This window comes from Lutzomyia longipalpis, chromosome 2 (assembly GCF_024334085.1).
Source record: "Lutzomyia longipalpis isolate SR_M1_2022 chromosome 2, ASM2433408v1".
In the NCBI taxonomy this organism is placed as follows: domain Eukaryota; kingdom Metazoa; phylum Arthropoda; class Insecta; order Diptera; family Psychodidae; genus Lutzomyia; species Lutzomyia longipalpis.
The window spans coordinates 38,669,106-38,689,518 of record NC_074708.1 but is presented as its reverse complement, the minus strand read 5'-3'; the positions used below and the strand labels follow the sequence as shown (position 1 = coordinate 38,689,518).

Here is a 20,413-nt window from a genome sequence, read left to right as displayed (position 1 = left end):
ACTCCAGAAACGAAAAAATAAACATTTATTTTGACTAGAAAAAAACTCTACAGAAAATGAGCGACAAGTCTACAGAAAACTTTTGAAACATTTTTTATAGGGAAAAAAACGTCGAATGGCGTCGCAATATTTGAATTTTTTGGCAATTTTTATTTGCACTTTTCGATGTGATCCCAGTGGATTTTGGGGAGTTTCTCTCGCGATTCTTCAATGTTTTTTGATCCTCTACAAGATGGAATGGGTTAAAATTGTTCTGCGATAGAGGATCATCCTTCATACAAGCCTGAATAAACTCCTTTTAAATTCGGCTGAATTTTCAAATAGTAGGGGAAACTGGGGTAATTCGGTGAATTTTTGGGAGATAATTTTTCCAGAGTTCCATGGAAATATTTGAGATTTCCCATGAGAACTATCTTATAGGGAATTTTCCGGGCTACAACTTTGTCTCAGACGATTATTCTCTATCTCCACGGGAAATTGCCTTTTCAGGCCATTTTCCAAACCCTTCCAAATTTGCCTGTTCCAAAAATCCTGGGGTAAAACGGTTAATTGCGTTTTTTGTTCGCTAATCTTAATTTAATGAAATTATTTTAGCAAGGCACTATAATATCGATTAAGAATGAGAGATTTGTTTACCAATTAAAACTTTTTTTTAATAAAAAAAAATACAAAAAATTAAAAAACGTTAAATTTAAGAAATTGCCTTTTTTATTTTTTTAGTTTATAAAAATTGGTAATAGTAAGTGATTAAACATCCCAAATTGTATAAAATAGTTATACTAATTAAGGGAAATTATTTTTTCAAAAATTTAAAACGTTTTTTTAAAAAAAAACACCAAATTCACCATTTTGCCCCAAGGGGTACTTTTTACTATCAGTGTTTTACGGGAAAACTCGGAAAAATTTTTCGGAAAATTCAGATTAGATTCGTGTTTAGCAATAGTTACTCTGTCTAAAAATGCATTTGGATCAAAAATATTGCAGAGAATTTCGCCAAAACTGAATTTGTAGTTGAGAGGTCAGAGTAACTTTGAGGTTCGAAAAATTTGTTTTTCAAATAAAAGCCAAAATATTGGATCAATTATTATGAAACTTTCTAGGTTTAGGCAGGGGTATAAAGTGCAACTACTGACAAAATTAGACAGATTAGCTCTCACTGCTTCTTGAGATATTAATTTTTATTTTTTTTCAAATTCACCATTTTACCACAGTTACCCCTATCCTCTTTATAATTGTCTTCAAGTGGAGATTCTTCAGGATGTAAAAGATAAAGCTAAAAATGTTTTCTACGAAATTTTTTATTCAGTTTACATTTTAATTCCTAAATATACAAATAGAATAAATTACCAGAACTACAAATTATATTCACAATAATTACATAAATATACCTTACAACTTACAACACAATAAACATGAAAAATACTTTATTCATAAATTTAATAGACATATTTTTGGGCATCTTGTCGATTGGACACAATTTCAAAATAATTTTTTTCAGAGTATTTATTTATAAATATTATTATCTTTACAATGATTTAAAAAAGAAATAAAACAAAAAAAAATGGAATGCAAAACATATTACAAATTGGAAAATTAAATTCTTTCTTCAATAAAAATTAAAACAAAACATTAAAAAATTTTCATTGGATCGCCGTTCAATTATTTCATATATGACAAATGAAAGAAAAAATAAATAAATAGTGCGTAGGTAACAAATTTGATCAATATGACATGAGCAATGAGCATTAATATTAATTTAAATAAAACATACAGCAATGACTTAGACTTGTTTCAATTTTTCACAGGAATCAACATTTTCGGTGAATATTTTTGAGAATTCAGCTTTTCCTCTGGCGTACTTTGCAAAATCATCTATGTTAAAAAAAAATGATTTTTCTTTAATTCTGAAAAAGCAAAAGATTTTTTTTTGATTTTCTTACCGAATGTTATAAGCTCTTGTGATGATTGTTTTGCAATTTGTGAATATATCAGGTGGATCACTTCGTCAGGAACACCCAAAGTATGGCGAATTATGAAGTAAAATATTTCACACGATACACCATTTGAATCATTTTGATATATCTGAAATAAAAGTATTAAAAAATTAAAAATTAAATACGTTAGATAGCTTTGAAATTTAAATTTTGTTGTTTTTTATCTAACCTCAAAAGCTGATTTAACTAAATCTATTAGAGGTTGATTCAGTTTCATTAAAAATTGCGTACATAGGAGGTAGTTCCGGAAATCTATAACTCCGCTAGATTCCTAAAAGAAAAGGTAAGTTGTAAAAAAAAATCATTATGTAAAATTTAAAAAAAAATAATAATTCAATAATTCATACCGGGTCAAAGAGCGAAAACAATTTTCGTGCATGTGAATGATTTTGTGGTATCTCAAGCTTTTGGCAAAATTCAATGTAGTCCAGTTCATACTTTGGCAACATTACTGGCTTTTCATCAATGTTTGTTTCTTTGAGTCTATTACGTATTGAAGGAATAAAAGGATATTAAAAGAAAAATTAATTAGTTATGTGCTTCAATAGTTAAAATCTGGTTGATTATGTCGGTTTGCATTAAATGTATATAATTATTTATACTAACCCAATACTTTTCCGCAATTTTTCAATATCAATAATTGACGATGCAAATGGAAGATTCATTTCTTTAGCACGTGTTAATATTTTGCAATCATCATAGGTATAATCTGATATAGGTAATCCCAGGGCTCTATAAATGAATAAAAGAAAAATCAAAAAAAAAGTTTGATAAATTAATTAAATGTTAAAGATTAATTAATTTAACTCACTTGGACATAACATTGCGAACATTATGAGCATATAATTTGGCATTTTCCTTTTCTTCCTGCGATGGGACGTATATTGGAAGAAATTCAATCTCACATGCACTGTGTACTTGTGTAAGAGTGAGCCACAGTAATTTTAATCTGAAAAGATAAATAAAAGAATAAAGAACTTTAAATTTTTCACAGATTTCTTTTGTACGTTAAACAGAAAGAATGGTTCTGTACGAATACTTACACACCAGGTCCATCCCATGTCCAGGTAACAGTGTCACGGACATTAGGATATCTAATACAGACTGGCTGAATGGGAACGCCTGGATAGAAGGCACCATTTTTAAATGTTATCAAGCAGGAGCGATTAGTACACGTTCCTTCCGGAAATATTATAATCTGTATAGATATAAAAAAAAGATGCAAAAAGGTGTTAATTGAAAATAATTTTTGAAAAAAAGTTAATCTTACCTGTGGCCAATCTTCAGGTGAATTAGCTCTTTCTTTTATTGCCTTTATTGTATTCTGACGAGAATTTGGATCGTCACGCCATACATAAATGGGTTGGGTGTAATTTATTAACTCTAGAAATGGGGTTATCGTGAAAATTTTAAGAGTCATATTTAGCTCTAAATATTTTGTGATTTTCTCTTAAAACATAAACTTTATATCCCTCCTTCAAGCATAGAATTTCAAAAGAGAGATATAATACTTCATAAAAGAAAGTTGTTTAATTTCTTTCTATCAAATCCTTTCCAAAAGAATTTTTTTATGCATTAAGCTAATCTCAGTTTCATTATAATTTTATAAATTCTTCACCAACACCTTTGCAATTGAAATATTTAATTCTTTTTTTCATATTCTAATTTGTATAAAGAGCATTTAGCTTTACAATGAGGTGCAAAATAATTAACACCTCTGATAACATTTGCCTTATATTAAAAATATATACGACGCGATTTTTTCTAAACCCCTTCTCCCCCCCCCCCCAAAAAGTGAAAGATAAAATAATAAACCAAAATCTATTATGTTAATAGCAATTACTAAAATTATTAATGTTAGTATCTCTGCATTTGCTATGTTTATTTTTTTAAATTTTATTTGTCAGATATGTTATCTATTTTGCATATCAGTGTAAAGAATGGGCCTTATTCAGCGACCAAGAAACTCTTGAAATTCGCTTGAAATCTTGAAATTTCAGTACAAAATTTAAAGATTTCAAGGGTTTCTTGGTCGCTAAATTAGGCCCAATATTAGACAAAAATAAAAAAAAGTTAAATTAAAACTGGATGAGACAGAAATTAATATAAAAAACGAAAAAAATAAAAATTAAAAAAAAGGAAACTTACTGCCAACATAGTTGTCCATTGATTCCTTACGTACTATAACAGAGCTCATATTGGTTACATAAACAATTACACTGTCCAGAAAAGAGGTGTGCGGAGCAGCAACAAGAATAGGTGCCTCATCTCTTGAACATCTAGATCCAATAACACGGATTGACATTCCGCCAGCCAAATATGAACAGCGCCCGACCAAGCATATAATGTTTTTGAGAAACCTTTCGAAAATGAGGCAAACATAACACAATTAAGAGAATTACAACAAAATTTAGTAACAACACAAGAAAAATTATTTTTGTTTTTCTTAAATTATCAATTAGATTTTATAATACAAGTAAAAAATAAATAAAGCCAGTATAAACGCGTTATATATAGCTAAGAATATTATGGAAATTCTTATTCCACAACGTGAGAATTTTCATAAGCAATGCAATTTATTTTTTTATCTGTTGTTTTAGTGGTGTGCAGATTCGTTTTTTTTGGTTTGTTTATTACATCTAGAGAAGTGTTAGGCCCCGTTTTAGAAAGGTTTAGAGGTAGGTTACATTTTCATATATTAAATTAATGCGATCACCTCTGGAAGAGAAATTTTTAAAGTCTTTTTTTGATAGATAAAATTGTTGTTTTTCTTTTTGATCTTACTTATCTTGGAATGGATCTTCTAATTTGTGGTTTTCCCAATTTTCATTTCTATCGGTAAATAAAAACATTATTCGAGCTCAGTCCGTCATATTTTGGTTCCCATATTATTTTATTCTTGCTATGAAAAAGATTATAAAGAGCAAAAGCTATAAAAGGCAGCTTCAAAGTATTTTGAAAATTTTAAAATATGATTTTCTACCAAAAATATTTTTACAAAGCCTATAGAAAACCCTTTAAATAAGACGCAGATGCTTTAGAAGGCACATACAGGCTGTTAAATTGTCAATTTAAAGAATTTTTTAAATCCTTTTTTTAACCCTTAAAAATACATCGTTAAAACCTTATTTTGTACGCTCAAACTTATCATACCTATATTTCTTTAAATTATGACGAATATGACATTTACCAACTATTTTATCAAATCGTAGCATTTTCCTTAATTTTCATTACATTTTTTATACCCATAATTTTATACAATTGAAATGAAGAATAAGTTTAATTGCAAAAATATGTTAGTTGAGATAGTAAAGAAATAACAACTTTCTTTCTAAGTTTGTTTCTTTTGTTTCATAAGAAATCACAAGAATAGTAAAAGAGTAAATTTTTTTTACTAAAACAACAAAAAAAAATTAACAAATATAACGTACTTCCGAAAAATGGCAAAGATGCCGTCTCAGCTTTTGCAACGACGGCTGGTGGTCCTAAGAGGACCACCACGATTGAATCAAAGAAAGACGAATGTGGTGCTACAACTAAAATGGGGGCCTCTTTTGGTGGTGCCCAGTCCCCTTTAAACTGCACCCGATGGAAAGACCCAGCCATGAATAAAAATCTCATTACAGCAGCGGTCATTATTTGAATTGTCCTGTTGATAATAATAAAAATTTGTTGACGGTACTTGATAAATTATTTAAATTAAATAACATAATGTTTACTAAAAAAAAAGAAGAAATACACACCTAATGACTCAAATGATACGGAAATAAAGATAAGAGAATATTTTGTTTTAATGTAGTGGTTAACAGAGATTTCTGAAGGCGCTATATTTATGATTAATTAAAACGCATTAAGAGAATTAATTTTAAAAAGTTTTGAAGCATTTTAACTATTTAGAAAACACTAGAATCTAACTAACAATAAATCGTAAAGAAAATCCTTTTTTTTAGTTAGACGATAAAAATTATTCAGTATTTCTTTAAAACTTGAAATTGAAGTAAGAAAGTTTTTAAAAAAGATGACGAAATTTCTTTTTTTTGCTTTTTTCCTCTAGTTTTGAACATATTTTTTAGCCATATTGTAGTTCTATGACCCCAAAAGGTGTTCAAAAAGCCCGAATGCCTACCCCTTCAGCTTAGGCTGTTTTGCGTAAGAGGACTCTCTCTTCTCCCACAATGCACTGTTAGGGGTGTCTTTCGAGGATGGAGTCAGACCGCCTCGGCTGATACAAGTGGTAAGACTCATCAGGAGTCAGAGCGTTAGTGTATGTGACATTTTGGGTACAGTGCCGGGAGTTGAAAGGGGGCGGAGTCCTCCAGATCCATGAAGCCCCTACTTGAGGTACTTCATTCAGAAGTGGGATCTGAACAGATCCCCAAGTGTGTAGTGTAAAGATGGAAAAAGGATTCAGCAATTCACAAAGATAAGTATTCTTTTTCTAATCGCAAAGACATGGCGTGGGCATGCATATATATGTATGTATGTTTGCACGTATGTATGTGTGTGAGAAATGGGGCCCATGAATGATGCTGATTGAGAACGAAAGAGTGGAAAATTACCAGTCATAGAAAAAGAACCCCAATACTAATGCAACTGAAGCTTTTCAGATCGCTAGAAAGAAAAGAAGAGAGAAGGGGAACGAGATCGACCGGGATCAGGAGAAAGTGAGGATTACTCATCGACCGACAAGAGGGTAAACGATAATTGCCGAAGGCGGTGAGTAAGCTTTGTGTAAATTAACCGGGCGAGTGGAAAATTTCCAAGTCCTGAGAAAATGTGTGAGTCATCAGGAAGACAAAGCATTAAGTCTTCTTTGTTGAGGCAAAGCACTCTGCGTTTCTCTCGGGATAAAGCATTCCGCATATCGCTCTCAGTCAAGCAACACGCGTTAAGTGAAAAGTGATTAGTGAAATGGACGAAGAAACTCTTGTGCAATTCCAACGCTGGCTCACATCAACCAGGAGAAATAACCCTGGAGATGCCGAGGAGCATGGTGAGGTCCCACCAAGGCTCAGTGAGACCGACAGCTCTGTATTCAGGGGTTTCCCGGAAACACGGGAATACCCCACTGTGCCGCGATTGGGCATGTCCATAGGAAAAAGGGAAGTTGAATCCATGCTTCCCGAATTTAATCCGGACCAAGACAGAACCCTGTCAGCCCAGAAATGGGTTGAAATGGTCGAAAAATGCTGCGCCCAGTTCAGCATTACAAATGAACAAAAAGTAATCATAGCCACCATGAGGCTAAAAGGGGCAGCACGATCATGGCTGGAGGGAAACATGGACTTGGCATATACATGGCCCAAGCTAAAAGAGGCACTTTTAAAATTCTTCCCGGATGATGTGGACGACTTGAGCGCCATGGTGAAAATGGAGGCCACCCGCAAGAGGGATGAACCGGTGGAGGCCTATGTCATGGGCAAGTATGCCCTGGGCCAGCGCATTGGACTGTCTACACGGTTAATAATAAAATACATAATCCAGGGAGTGCCGGGGCATGTAGAGCGCTCATCATTAACATGCACCAATCCCCAAACAATACCTGATCTGATGCTGGCGTTAAAGCGACTTGATGACAGCAATCACAACTCACGCAATCGCTACTCAGTGCGTGGAACTTTCCGTCGAGGTGAGAGGAACCGCTCACGCGAGAGGGACAACAGAATGAGAGAACGACGCAGGGATCGCCGACATCTAAGCCGAAGCCCAAGGCGAGATCGCTCCCGCTCCTGTGAAGGGAGACACAAGCCGAACTATAGGGGAAGATCACGCGATCGTCAATATCGCAATTCATGGAAAGATGATGCTATCAAGACTGAGCGAAGGAAGCCCCAATCCGGACAATGGGGTGGAAGTCGCCGGGGAAATACGCAGAAAAGATGTTTCATCTGCAACTCTGATGAACATCTGGCGTCTAAGTGCCCGGAGAAGAAGGATTTTCGGGTTAGGCTGGTGCATGAGCGTACCACCAGCCTGAGCCCCATCCGCAAATCGCTCACTCAAATCGAATTAGAAGGGAGGAAATTGGACGCACTCCTGGACAGCGGAAGCGACATCTCCCTGCTGCAGGAAAACGTGGCCACAAGTTTGGGATTGTTGAAGGAAGGACGTGCCATCCACTTTAGGGTGTATGGAGGAGGACGGAGGAAAACATTGTGGGCCACCAGCGCGAGTGTAAAATCAGGAGATGGGTACTGCAGAATTAAAATACATGTTGTGCCCCAAAAGTACCAACAATTTCCTTTGCTGCTGGGACAAAATTATTTGGAAGCAAGCAAAAGGAGAAGTCAGACAATTATCCCCACTGTAGACGCGACAGATGGAAAGCCCAAAATTGGAGAGAATATACTCAGTTGTCACTGGGAAGTTGAAAGGAGAGGTGGATCAGAAACAAATTCTGCAAGAATACGTGGTGCAGGACAACAAGTTATTTAGACTCACTCCCCAGGGAAATCGCCTTGTAGTGCCCCCAGGATTGAAATTCTTTGTGATGCGTGCAGCACACGATGAGCGTGGACACCCGGGAACCGACCGAACCATCAAGAGCATTCAAAAGGACTTTTGGTTCCCAAAACTTCGACAATTAACGCGAAAATATGTCAGAAACTGTATGAAATGTGCCATGCATAAAGCCAGCCCAGACGAACATCGATACCAGTGGCACGTTATGCAGAAGAAACCCATACCGTTTCACACAGTTCATCTTGATTTCTGTGGACCTTTTCCACGTACATCGGGAGGCAAGGAACACATTCTGGCCATTGTGGATGCCTTCACACGATTCACGATTCTTCGACCTGTGGCTCGTCCCACAACACTCACTGTAACAAGGGCATTGGATGAAATATCACAATTCTTCGGACTCCCATGCATTGCAGTGAGCGACAATGGGTCTGCGTTCACATCTCGCGAATTCCAGGAATACTGCAAGCAGAATAACATTCAGCATTCCCCTGTGGCTGTGGCCACTGCTAGAGCCAATGGTCAGGTAGAACGCATCTTCAGGGTGGTCAAGGACTCATTACGCTGCCTGTCAGAAGATGAGCTGGGCAAGGATTGGGCAAAACATTTACCGACTGTGCAATGGGCAATCAATTCATCAATAAATAGAGTAACAGGGGAGACTCCCTATCAGCTCTTGTTGGGGTACAATCCTCGACAACAACGGGAGAATCTGTTGTCATTTGCTGTGACCACCGCAGGAGAAAGAACAGACACCGCGATGGAAGACTTGCAGAGCCTAAGAAGCAAGGCTGAAGCAAGGATGTTGGAGCATCAACGTGTTGAAGCAGAAAAACATAATCTGATGAAGAAGAAGCCCACACAATTCAAGGAAGGAAATCTGGTGTTGGTTAGATACACTGCTCCAGCGACAGGAGGATCAAGGAAGATGATACCCAGATACAGAAGGAACTGTTGAAGCAGATCGAAGAAAGGCGAAGGGCCTTGGGACCAGAAGGGTAACATGTTACTAGGAAATTGGTAAGCGTGCACGCTAAACATCAGAATGACCCGAGTAAAGGAAAGAAAACTTTCAAAGAGATATAGGCCAAGCTTAGGTTAGCTTGATGGGATAGGATTACTAGGTTAGGAGATGGGAGATAGAAGAGTGAGGTGGGGTTAGAGATAGGCTGATGTCCTCTACAAATCATTGATTCATTTAATCCTTCGCCGAGGACGTCGAAATTCAGGAATGGCCGAGTGTAGTTCTATGACCCCAAAAGGTGTTCAAAAAGCCCGAATGCCTACCCCTTCAGCTTAGGCTGTTTTGCGTAAGAGGACTCTCTCTTCTCCCACAATGCACTGTTAGGGGTGTCTTTCGAGGATGGAGTCAGACCGCCTCGGCTGATACAAGTGGTAAGACTCATCAGGAGTCAGAGCGTTAGTGTATGTGACATTTTGGGTACAGTGCCGGGAGTTGAAAGGGGGCGGAGTCCTCCAGATCCATGAAGCCCCTACTTGAGGTACTTCAATATTCTAACTATGTATGTATACAAGTATGTATACCTATATTATTACCTACAGTGAAGTGTTAATAAAATTGATGAATGGAATGAAGAAAAGAAAAAACAATATCAACACGATACGTTGACAATAGATAATATTGAACTTATGATTTTATGTGTTCTATATTTTTCTAGTTGAGTCTTATGATAAGATTATGTCATATCTACAAATTAATAGCATATCAGTGGTAATTAAATTTAAAAATTATTGTTTTCCCGACATCTCCTTAATCATTTTGCCTTAAGCAATTTACGTAATATAGACATAGAAAATAGATTATATATTAAAATTAGCCACAATGTTAGTTGGCAAATATCCTCATCCAAAAGCAATAATAAAAAAAATGTATATAGCTACATTATTTATGTATGTAGTATAGGTATAAGGTTAAGCAGTTTAACTACATATATAGACAGGGTATACCTTCTCCAGCCTTTCATTGGTCTTGAACGTAAGTCTTCTTCGGTTAGACCATAAAGTCCAATACAGGCTAAAAACCAAGCTAATAGTAGCAACAGACATATTACGAATACTCGAAATGGAAGAAGGAGAACCGTAAAGACTGCAGTCTGTAATTAAAAACATTTATAAAATATTATTAATTAATTAATTTGTAAAGGTTCCCTTAAAGAATTTTATTACAAACAGAATTATGCTTGAATTTTGAAAAATAAAAATCATTAAATTGTAAATAAAAAAAAATTTAAATCAACAATTGTTACATTATATGTATGTATGTATGTATACCTCTTACAACTATATACCCAAAAAATAACACATACAAGAGAGATTTTCACCAAAGCAAAAATCTCTCACAAGAAATATTTCAAGAGAAACTCTAAAATGACTCACTTTCACTTTATCCAATGGATCAATCAGTTCCATCTTGTGTACAAATGGATTTATAAGATGTAAATTTTCCGATTTTGGATCCATGTTTGTGTTCCTTTGATGCTTTTCAATACCAACAACAGAAGTGTCTTGTGATGAAAACTGATGGTTTTCGGTCATCTGAAAGAACTATTTTTAACTCTTGTATATTTTTTTCTGCACTTGAACTTGCTTTCCACATGATCTGTTTTTTTTTCTTTCATTCATTTTAAATACAAAGACGCATTTTTAAATTTAAAAAAAAATTAAGAGTAAAACACAATAATAAAATTTGCTGACTCCCACCTCCAAAGAAATAAATAAATTGTGAAAAAGTAAAAGAAGGGAAATTGTAGTTAATCGATTTTCGTGCAAAATGGGATCCACGTTGCACAATTTCTTCTTTTTTTCCAATTTAAACTCCTCCTAATTTCACATTATACTTTAATATTTAATTTAAAATAATTTTCTACCTTATTTCAAAGACTTTCTCTTCACCATTAATTTTTGTTTAAGCTCCCTATTCTATTTTTCATTCGGCTCTCTTTGCAGAAAATCAATAATTCTTGCAAAAACGTTCACTCCACTCTCGAGGAATTTTCTTTCACAACTGAAATGTTTATTGTGTTCAACGAATTGTATGGTTTTGATATCGTTGCTTGCAGCAGCAATTATCGTATCAAGAGAGGGATTTCTACAGCAGATACGGTAATTGCTGCAGCAAGCAGCGATATGTAGGGGAAGACGGGGTAATTTGGCTACTTTGGTTGTTTTTGGGATAATATCAAGCAAGTGTGGTAGTATGAAAAAAAACAAATAGCCCTATTTTGTAGGAAATTTTCCGGCCTACAACTTCCCCATATAACACTTTTCTCTATCTTGATGGGAAATGGGTGAATTTTCCATTTTCCAAACTACCCCGTCTTCCCCTACATAGTATATAGGTAACAATAAAATCCCTTCATGATGAGAACAATATTTTCCAAATGATCATAAAAAGATTTATTTTTTTGCCTACTACCTATGTTTTAGGCTAAATTATATGGAAAATAATATTTTTTTAAAACTTATTTTAAGTCATAAGAGTTCGTACCTGTGCTGAAATATTAGGTTTTATTTTACCAATGCGAAACTTTTGTAGTTTTCACTGCTTATTTATCGTTAAATCTTAATAAATGTAGGTTCTAGAAGTCTGACAATGATTTGTTAGATTTTTTATAATTAAACTTACTTTAATGCATATAGATTTTTCACAAAAAAAAACATAACAGTAGCAAAAAACTTAAAAGAAAATATAAAAAGCTCAACACTTTGCAAAGTATATTCAAGCTTTGTACATTCAGTCATTTTCCGAGCCCCAATAGAATATTTACATGATCATTTTTTTTAAAAATATTTCTCTGATCAAAACGGAACATTCCTTTAGTTAGGAATTAGAGCACTTTTCTGACCAAAAATAGCGTTGTCAAGACCAAAACGGAATATTCTTCTGATCAAAAACCCAATTTTCTGATCAAAAGATGAGACCCTATATGCCCATAACAACACATAAACTCCCCTATCTATCTGATAGACAAAATACCTTACGATCGGCCCAGCCGTTCAGCCGAGCTTCACTTTGCAACAAATGAAAGGAAATAATAATTTCAAAATACTTTCATAATTTCCATGAAATTTATTTCCTTTTTACCTCTGACACTTCGTAGTTGCCATATTGTGATTGTGTTGTCGCCAACGCGACTATTTTTTTTTAATTTGTGCTTGAATTTTTAAGAAAAAAAAGGAAAATTGCTGTGCGAAGGAGAAAAATCTTCTTTGAGGGAAATTATTTTTAAATGTGAAGAAGGAAAAATGTCGTTTGTTAGTGGCACAACAGGATCGGAGGCAGCTAAAAAATTTCTCGAAGTGCTTCAAAATGATTTCCGGCAATTGGGTCAGGAGACGAAGAAAAAATATCCCCAGATAAAAGAGGTAAAATAATTTATTGGTGGATGGATGGAAAAAAATGGGCTGATTGAAATAAATTCCACGATATCAGTTCACATTAAATGAAAACTTTATCTTATTTTCTAATTTTTCTTTTTTTTTTGTTCTTTCTGTTGTAGTCATGCGAAGAGGCAATTGCAAAGCTGAAGAGTGCAATAGCAAATCCCCAAACTCCGGTATATTATGTGGTGAATCAGATCTTGTACCCATTGGTGCAGGGATGCGAGTCGAAGGATGCAAAAATAATAAAATACTGCTTGGGCATGATGCAGAGGCTCATAACACAGCAGGTTGTTGATCATAAAGGTGCACGTTACATAACAGATACACTGTGGATGTTGATGGAAAATGGCATTGAGGAGGTGAAGGTGCTGCAAACGGTAACACTCCTCCTTACCACGAATACCGTGGTACATGGTGAAACGTTGGCAAAGACTCTCGTCCTCTGCTTCCGGTTGCACTTTACGAAAAATTCCACAACAATTAATACAGCTGGTGCAACAATTCGCCAATTAGTGTCATTGGTGTTTGAGCGGGTTGTTGCTGAGGAAGTAGAATCATCCACCGCAGACGGGGGTGAGAAGAAAGAGCTGAATCTGGAAGAATTGAAATTGGCAACGGGTATTGCACCGAGAGGACTAAAACCCTGTGCTGCAGATGCTTTCCTTCTTTTTCAAGATCTCGTTCAACTTGTGAATGCCGATCAACCGTATTGGTTGTTGGGTATGACGGAGATGACACGGACCTTTGGTCTTGAGCTACTCGAAGCAGTTCTCACCACATTCACGAGAGTCTTTAAGAATGAGGAATTTTTCTTTCTCCTGAAAGAACGTGTTTGTGCACTTGTTATCAAGCTCTTCTCACCAAATATTAAATACAGGACAGTTGCGCAAACAAGCAACCAACAAGTAACACCCCATGAGAAACCATACTTTCCAATAAGCATGAGACTCTTGAGAGTTGTTTCAATTCTCGTGCAAAAGTACCACAATGTTCTCATCACAGAATGTGAGATTTTCCTGTCGCTCATTGTGAAATTCCTCGATCCGGATAAACCATCATGGCAGCGTTCGTTGGCACTTGAAGTTCTGCACAAAATGATTGTACAGCCCGATCTACTTGTATCCTTTTGCAAGTACTACGATCTACGAAATCACGCAACGAATATTTTCCAAGATATTATCAATTCATTGGGAGCTTATGTGCAGAGTCTCTTTGTAACATCGCAAATGATGAGCACGAATAGTGCAGCAAGTCAACCAAGTGGTCAAGTAAATGCAACAACCCTCATTGGAGCACTACCAGTTGGTCCTGGTGCATCACCACAGCCTGGCTTTCTCTTTCGTGGTGTTTGGCTCCCACTGAATGCCACCTTCCCCACGGGACAGTGCAAATCAACCTAGTATGTTCATAAAATTAGTTGGTATACCACAATCGTGGCCAACACCAAGTATTGTAATCGTCGGAAAAACCAACCCCTAAGATCGGGCTCAAACTTGGTATCGCCCAAACTTTGCCTTATAGTTCGAGAACGGTAACAGATAGAGACTTCGGGTTTGAAGTTTTATATAGAAATGTGGGTGTAAAATTTCATTTTTTCGCATTTTTAAAATCCAAGATGGCCGCCGTCCGCCATTTTGAAACATCGTGAACCACTTCCCTTATAGCTAGAGGTCTGAAATTTTAGTATGTTGTAGGGCTCAGTGAGACATTTTCCTCAACAATTCATACTTGACAATCGGTCAAGCCGTTTAGCAAATATGGCGGTCTAAAGCAAAAAGTGTTTTTTCGATATAACTTGAGAACGACTTGACCGATTTTGACCATCTTGGTATCAAATGAAAGGTATTGAAAAGCCCTACAACTGTCTAGAACATTCCAAGTTCCAAAAATGGCCACAAGAGGCGCTAAAAACAAAAACAGAAATTGCCTAACTTTAAGGGGTAATATCTCCGAATCCCCATTATCGGTTTCCTTTAAATTTTGATATGTTGTAGCTGGACTCAATATCTTTCACCAGTCCGAAAATGAAGAAAATCTATGTCGCCGTTTAGAAGATATGACCATTTGAAAAATTCTTGCATTTGAAAAGTTCTAAGAGACATATCTCTTGAACGGCTTGTCCGATTTTGTTCAACTTGGTATCAAATTAAATGTTTTCCAATTCTCTACTTTCTAGATTATCAGAAAGCTCTAAAACTATTCCTTAAGGACTAGAAGTGCTAAAAACTGTTTTGGTTAAACAAAAAAGCGCATTTTGTGTTCTGAAGGATTATAGCTTGTTTTAAGACCTTTCCAAAACTAGTCAAGAAATTTCTGTAGGTGTTATAGAACTTAAGATATAACCATTTTGTCTTTCAAATTGATGAATTTCATGAAAAATCATCTTTTCCTACTATTACTACTCACAAATTAAATTTCAACGCAAAGACTGATCCTTCTACGTTGTGGTATACCAACTCTTATAACTGGACGCGTAATGATTGACTATTTCAATGCTTTTGTATGAATTTTCATAAAATTTTCCTTTTTTTTCTTTTCGCAGCCTTGAAATGTTGGAGAAAATGGAACCACCCACAATTATGGATGGTTATGGAATTTCAATAGCATACGCATGTCTTTTGGATATTGTAAAATCCATCTCACTCGCCATACAAGGCCCATCGCAAATTGGTGAAACAAACCCCAGACCATACAAGGAGCGAACAACGGAGGAAGATCAGGAGCTTCATTGTCAGTTGATTAATTCAAGTTGGTGCGGTCTTTTGGCTGCACTAAGTCCACTAATTGATGCAGCAACAGATGAAGCAGTAACGGAGAATATACTGAAATCCATGCAATCCTATGCAGCACTATGTGGAATATTGGAGCTCCATACGCCACGAGATGCATTTATAACAACCATTTGTCGTGCATCTCTTCCACCGCACTATGCACTGTCAATGCTCAACACTGGCTACCACAGTACACCATTTAATTGTCACGGTCGTATGGATGTGCAGGAACTCGTGGGAACGGGACAATATATGGGTGGATGTGGTGAGGGTGATTTTAGGCATCAGGTTGTTGCCGTTGGGACGCCTCTGCCAACATCATCCCTACCAATTGGTGTACAACAAGGCCCTGTTATGCTTACGGCGAAAAATCTGCAATGTATGCGATCACTGCTACACCTTGCCCATTGCCATGGGGGCCTCTTGGGTACATCTTGGCATATTGTTCTTGCAACACTTCAGCACCTTGTATGGATTCTTGGTCTCAAACCATCCACGGGGGGAAGCTTGCAAGCTGTGCCAAAGCAAACAACAGATACAAATGCTGTGATCACAACTGCTGTTATGGCAGACCTTCCTATGCTATCGCAAATGTTGAGCCAATTATTTGAATCGAGTCAATATTTGGATGATGTTGCACTGCACCATCTCATTGATGCACTTTGCAAACTTTCCCATGAGGCTATGGAACTGGCATATTCCAATCGTGAACCATCTCTGTTTGCCGTGGCGAAACTCCTCGAAACTGGTGTGATGAATTTGCAGAGAATTGAAGTTCTTTGGCGCCCATTGACAAATCATCTGTTGGAAGTTTGTCAACATCCCCATATACGTATGAGGGAATGGGGTGTTGAAGCAATAACGTATCTAGTGCGAACTGCATTGCAGTATAAGTATGAGGTACCATTGAGGGAAAATCAGAAGCTCCAAACACTCCTTCTGAGCCCACTGGCTGAATTATCAACTGTCCCACATGGTGATGTACGTCAGAGGCAGCTGGATTGTGTCCTGCAAGTACTCAATGGTGCCGGTGAGACCCTATCGTATGGATGGCCACTAGTTCTGGGAATAATTGGCGCAGTGTCTGATCACCATGGAGAAGCCCTTATTCGTATTGCTTTTCAGTGTCTTCAACTTGTTGTAACTGACTTCCTGCCCGTAATGCCTTGGCGTTGTCTCCCCTTGTGCGTGAGTACAGCCGCAAAATTCGGATCGCAAACACAAGAGCTCAACATCAGCCTAACAGCCGTGGGTCTTATGTGGAATATCTCCGACTATTTTAATCAGAATCAAGAGAAATTGTCGCAAACTGTCACGGATGATTGCACGGTTTTTCCCGACTTTCCCGGCACATTGACAATGCCACACTTTGATAAACTCTGGATGTGCCTCTATGCACGCCTTGGGGATCTCTGTGTTGACAATCGTCCAGCCGTGAGGAAGTCCGGTGGACAAACACTCTTTTCCACAATTTCCGCTCATGGGAATCTACTGAATCCACCCACGTGGCAAGCAGTGCTGTGGCAGGTGCTATTTCCACTTCTTGACAATGTACGGACACTCTCCAATACAGCAAGTAGTGAGAAAGTTGATACAAGTGGCAATATCTTGATACATCACTCAAGGAATACAGCTCAGAAGCAATGGGCAGAAACACAAGTTCTCACCCTATCGGGAGTTTCGCGGGTTTTCAACACAAAACGCCAGCTCCTCCAGCAACTTGGGGACTTTGATCGTGCTTGGGCTCTTCTTCTTGAATTCATTGAGAATGCATCTCTCAGTCGAAGCAATGAGGTGTCTTTGGCTGCTCTCAAATCATTTCAAGTAAGTACAGGGTGGCCAGGAAATTAGGGCATGATTTTAACCACGAATAACTTTTGATTGGATTGAGATATCTGAAAACTTCTGTCACCAAAAGACAGAACCCTAAAACTCCCTTCTATACCTAAATCTACCTTTTATCCGTTAAAAAGCCCTCGTGGTAATATCTTAAAAGCAACCCATTACTTCTTCGCAATGATAACAACAACAATAACATCTAGGGACAGACCTTACGCCCAAAAAGTCACTATTACTTACGAATTATACAATTTTTCTTTATCAATTTCCTCTTAGGTCACCCGCGTCGCCATTTTCTTTTCAAAACAATTTTCCTTTTACATATGCCTACTATGCTTTTTTTTTTGAAATTCTTTTTTTAACGTTTTAAACCTACTCGATTTCTCTTCACAAAATAATTCGTTATTAATTCATTTCTTTTCTTCTTCATATTTTCCAGGAAATTATATACAATCGTCCTGCAGATGGAAGTGACGAAAGTAGTGTTGATATGTGGAATGTAGCTTGGCGCGTTTGGTTGAATATTGGTTGTGAAAGTGGAACATTTCACATGAATACCAATGATAAGAGTGATGAGACATATTTTCCTAGTCAAGCATTCCTAACGGCTCTAGTTCAAATTTTTCCAGCTCTCTTTCAACATATTCGTCCCAATTTCACCGACAGTGATCTCGCACAACTCTGCCGTGTACTAATGAATGCTGTTGTTGCACCAATTAATACGGATGCAACGCCCTATATTTTATCCAATATGTCCGATTCACCATTAACCCCCCTCCATGATGGCATACTCGATTGTATGGAGCTTCTGCAGAATGAAGCATTAATACCCAATTCCCCATTACGACCCATGATCCCAGCCATCTTCAAGCAACTCCTCAAGTTCAGTCAATTCTCCTGCCAACCCCCGAGTTTTGGGTGCACCGACGATGATGGCGAAAGGGAGAAGACACGGCAGCATCCATTCCATCAATCATCATCATCAAATCAAGAATGGATTAGCATGAATTACATTCCATTTGGGGAAAAATCCCTCTCGGTCGTGGTGAAGTTGTACAAGCAAACAGCTTCGGATGATAATGTGATTCAAAGTGCAATCCTACATGAAATTATTCGTGCATTGCAACTACCGCTGTCGCTGAAATATAAATGTCCAGCTGCAAGTACATGGAAGCAAGCCATATCGACACTCATGAGTGTCCTACACACTGGCCTTCCGATAATTCGCAGCAATGGAAAATATTTCACTGAAATGTGGAAGGATTTGGCCGATACGTTGGATCAATTTCTCTTCCCGAAGAGTGTGTGCACCATTGAGGATCGTGGCTTGGAGGAAATTGTTCTGGATGAAGCGATTGATTGTCAAGTAATTGAACTCTTGCGCGACGAAGTGCTCACATTTTCATCTGAAATTCCCCAAGAATTCATTCTGAATGTTGTTGTACTTCTCAACAAGGGATCAATACATTCTGGTTTGTATTAATAAAATTTCTTTTCGTGATATAGGTACGTATAATTTTTGCATAAATAGTTTCAGGGTGTGATTCTGAATTCAAATTAAGGGAAGAATTTGCAAAAACATGCTTCGATACACTCCTTCAGTTTTCCCTGGAAGAAAATGAGACACCAAATGCAAATAACAACACCACTATTGAGGGTGGTGTAGCTGGAAGATTAGCTATAACAGCCCTTTTGCATCGCTTCCAAGAAGTACTGAAGAAGTACAATGATGACGAGAGACAAAGTGGAAAATGCCCCTTACCGCGGTATCGTCTAACGGAAATCTCCTTTGTACTAAAAGCTGTTGCAACATTGATTGTATCAATGAAGAAGGCTTCCTCGACAAAAGGTATTCAATTCCTTTCTTTTTTCCTAACTTCTTTACCTAAAATTATGTTTTTTTTTTAGTTGGAAAAACAGCATGGGAGCAATTAATTGAATTATATCCCTACTTGGTGGATTGTACCACAACATCCTCAGCCGAAGTATCGAGATCTCTTCGTGAAGCTCTCCTGCAGTATTCGGATTTATTGCAAATTCCACCAATTACACCAAATGGTATCACAGCCAGTCATCATTAATTACATTACAAAGAGAGAGAGAAAAAAAAACTTTTTGGGACTCTTCTTGTCTTTAGTGAATTAATTTTTGTTATACTAAAGCGAATCTATATAAAATACACATTATAAAAAAATAAAAGAAAAAGCTGTATTATAATCTTACTTTTAGCAATTAAGCACGATAAATTATTATTTAAGTTCATTTACATATTCTCATTTAATATCTTATAATGTGTACAGTAACATTAGAAGTAAATAAAAATAAAATTGAATTTCCTTCAAAATGTTGAAATAAAAAATATTGTATTACACAAAGCGAGAAATTCTTCGTTTATAAAGAAAATAAATAATATATAAAAACAACATTTTTGCATTCTTCTTTCTACTTTTTCTTCGTTTTTATGGATAGGGGAGACCGGGGTAAAAGACAGTGAAAAATTTTCAAATGCCAAATTACTCCCAAAGTTATTAATCGGAAGAATCTGAAAAACTTATGGTGAGAAGCCCTATCACCCTATATTAATTGACTGCAATTTAGAGATTATCAGATCAACATTTTAGGAGAAAAATTAACAAAATTTGGGGCCCATTTCCCAACCTCTGTGGTTATAGAAGTAAAATTCTTTGTAGCAGATTAACAGGTGAGAAGTTTAGCTATCAACTACAATCAATTTCTCAGGTGGAAAATCATTGGAAATGTCGGAAAATTCCACCGATTTAATTTACCCCACTGGTGACTAAAATTACCCGCCAATTTAAAAAAAAAAAGTCAGAAGTGAAAGGGTTCAGGAAATCCTATAAGAATGACCTATCGAGGAAAATTTCTTTCTTTTTGAGAATTCTGTAGATAAGGATTTATGCTAATTGACTTTTCTAGCTCCGG

At 36.6% G+C, this 20,413-nt stretch overlaps 2 protein-coding genes across 6 annotated transcripts; one reads left to right on the top strand and one right to left on the bottom strand.

Annotated features, from left to right (window-relative positions):
* Positions 1 to 1,282: 1,282 nt before the first annotated feature.
* Positions 1,283 to 11,784, bottom strand: LOC129791341 (lysophosphatidylcholine acyltransferase). Of its 5 annotated transcripts, none has more exons than XM_055829470.1 (12): positions 11,345 to 11,784; positions 10,854 to 11,021; positions 10,425 to 10,570; positions 4,143 to 4,354; positions 3,265 to 3,377; positions 3,038 to 3,192; positions 2,806 to 2,943; positions 2,601 to 2,726; positions 2,342 to 2,477; positions 2,164 to 2,265; positions 1,941 to 2,082; positions 1,283 to 1,872 (listed from the first exon to the last, which is right to left on the bottom strand). In XM_055829470.1, the coding sequence occupies exons 2-12, from the start codon at positions 11,010 to 11,012 to the stop codon at positions 1,781 to 1,783; spliced, it is 1,521 nt and encodes a 506-aa protein (XP_055685445.1). In that variant the 5' UTR covers positions 11,013 to 11,021; positions 11,345 to 11,784; the 3' UTR covers positions 1,283 to 1,780. The 5 variants fall into 5 exon arrangements, with proteins under 5 accessions (XP_055685445.1, XP_055685446.1, XP_055685443.1 ...); XM_055829471.1 differs by having other exon boundaries at positions 10,854 to 11,012; XM_055829468.1 differs by lacking the exon at positions 4,143 to 4,354 and adding an exon at positions 5,426 to 5,643 and having other exon boundaries at positions 11,345 to 11,783.
* Positions 11,785 to 12,564: 780 nt separating this feature from the next.
* On the top strand, positions 12,565 to 19,893 carry LOC129791309 (protein MON2 homolog). The gene is made up of 6 exons (XM_055829408.1): positions 12,565 to 12,842; positions 12,977 to 14,259; positions 15,403 to 17,455; positions 17,910 to 18,942; positions 19,002 to 19,319; positions 19,379 to 19,893. Exons 1-6 carry the CDS (start codon positions 12,723 to 12,725, stop codon positions 19,549 to 19,551), a joined length of 4,980 nt encoding a protein of 1,659 aa, XP_055685383.1. The 5' UTR covers positions 12,565 to 12,722; the 3' UTR covers positions 19,552 to 19,893.
* Positions 19,894 to 20,413: the final 520 nt, after the last annotated feature.

What these genes read in the sequence shown, in the direction of transcription:
- LOC129791341 (XM_055829468.1), bottom strand. Translation starts at nt 11,012, where the DNA reads ATGACCGAAAACCATCAGTTTTCATCACAAGACACTTCTGTTGTTGGT. An exon ending in CACCTGAAGATTGGCCACAG is followed by an intron (nt 3,193 to 3,264) that starts GTAAGATTAACT and finishes ATATCTATACAG; the next exon opens with ATTATAATATTTCCGGAAGG. An exon ending in TGTTTTCGCTCTTTGACCCG is followed by an intron (nt 2,266 to 2,341) that starts GTATGAATTATT and finishes CTTTTCTTTTAG; the next exon opens with GAATCTAGCGGAGTTATAGA.
- LOC129791309 (XM_055829408.1), top strand. Translation starts at nt 12,723, where the DNA reads ATGTCGTTTGTTAGTGGCACAACAGGATCGGAGGCAGCTAAAAAATTT. An exon ending in GGACAGTGCAAATCAACCTA is followed by an intron (nt 14,260 to 15,402) that starts GTATGTTCATAA and finishes TTCTTTTCGCAG; the next exon opens with CCTTGAAATGTTGGAGAAAA. An exon ending in CTGCTCTCAAATCATTTCAA is followed by an intron (nt 17,456 to 17,909) that starts GTAAGTACAGGG and finishes CATATTTTCCAG; the next exon opens with GAAATTATATACAATCGTCC.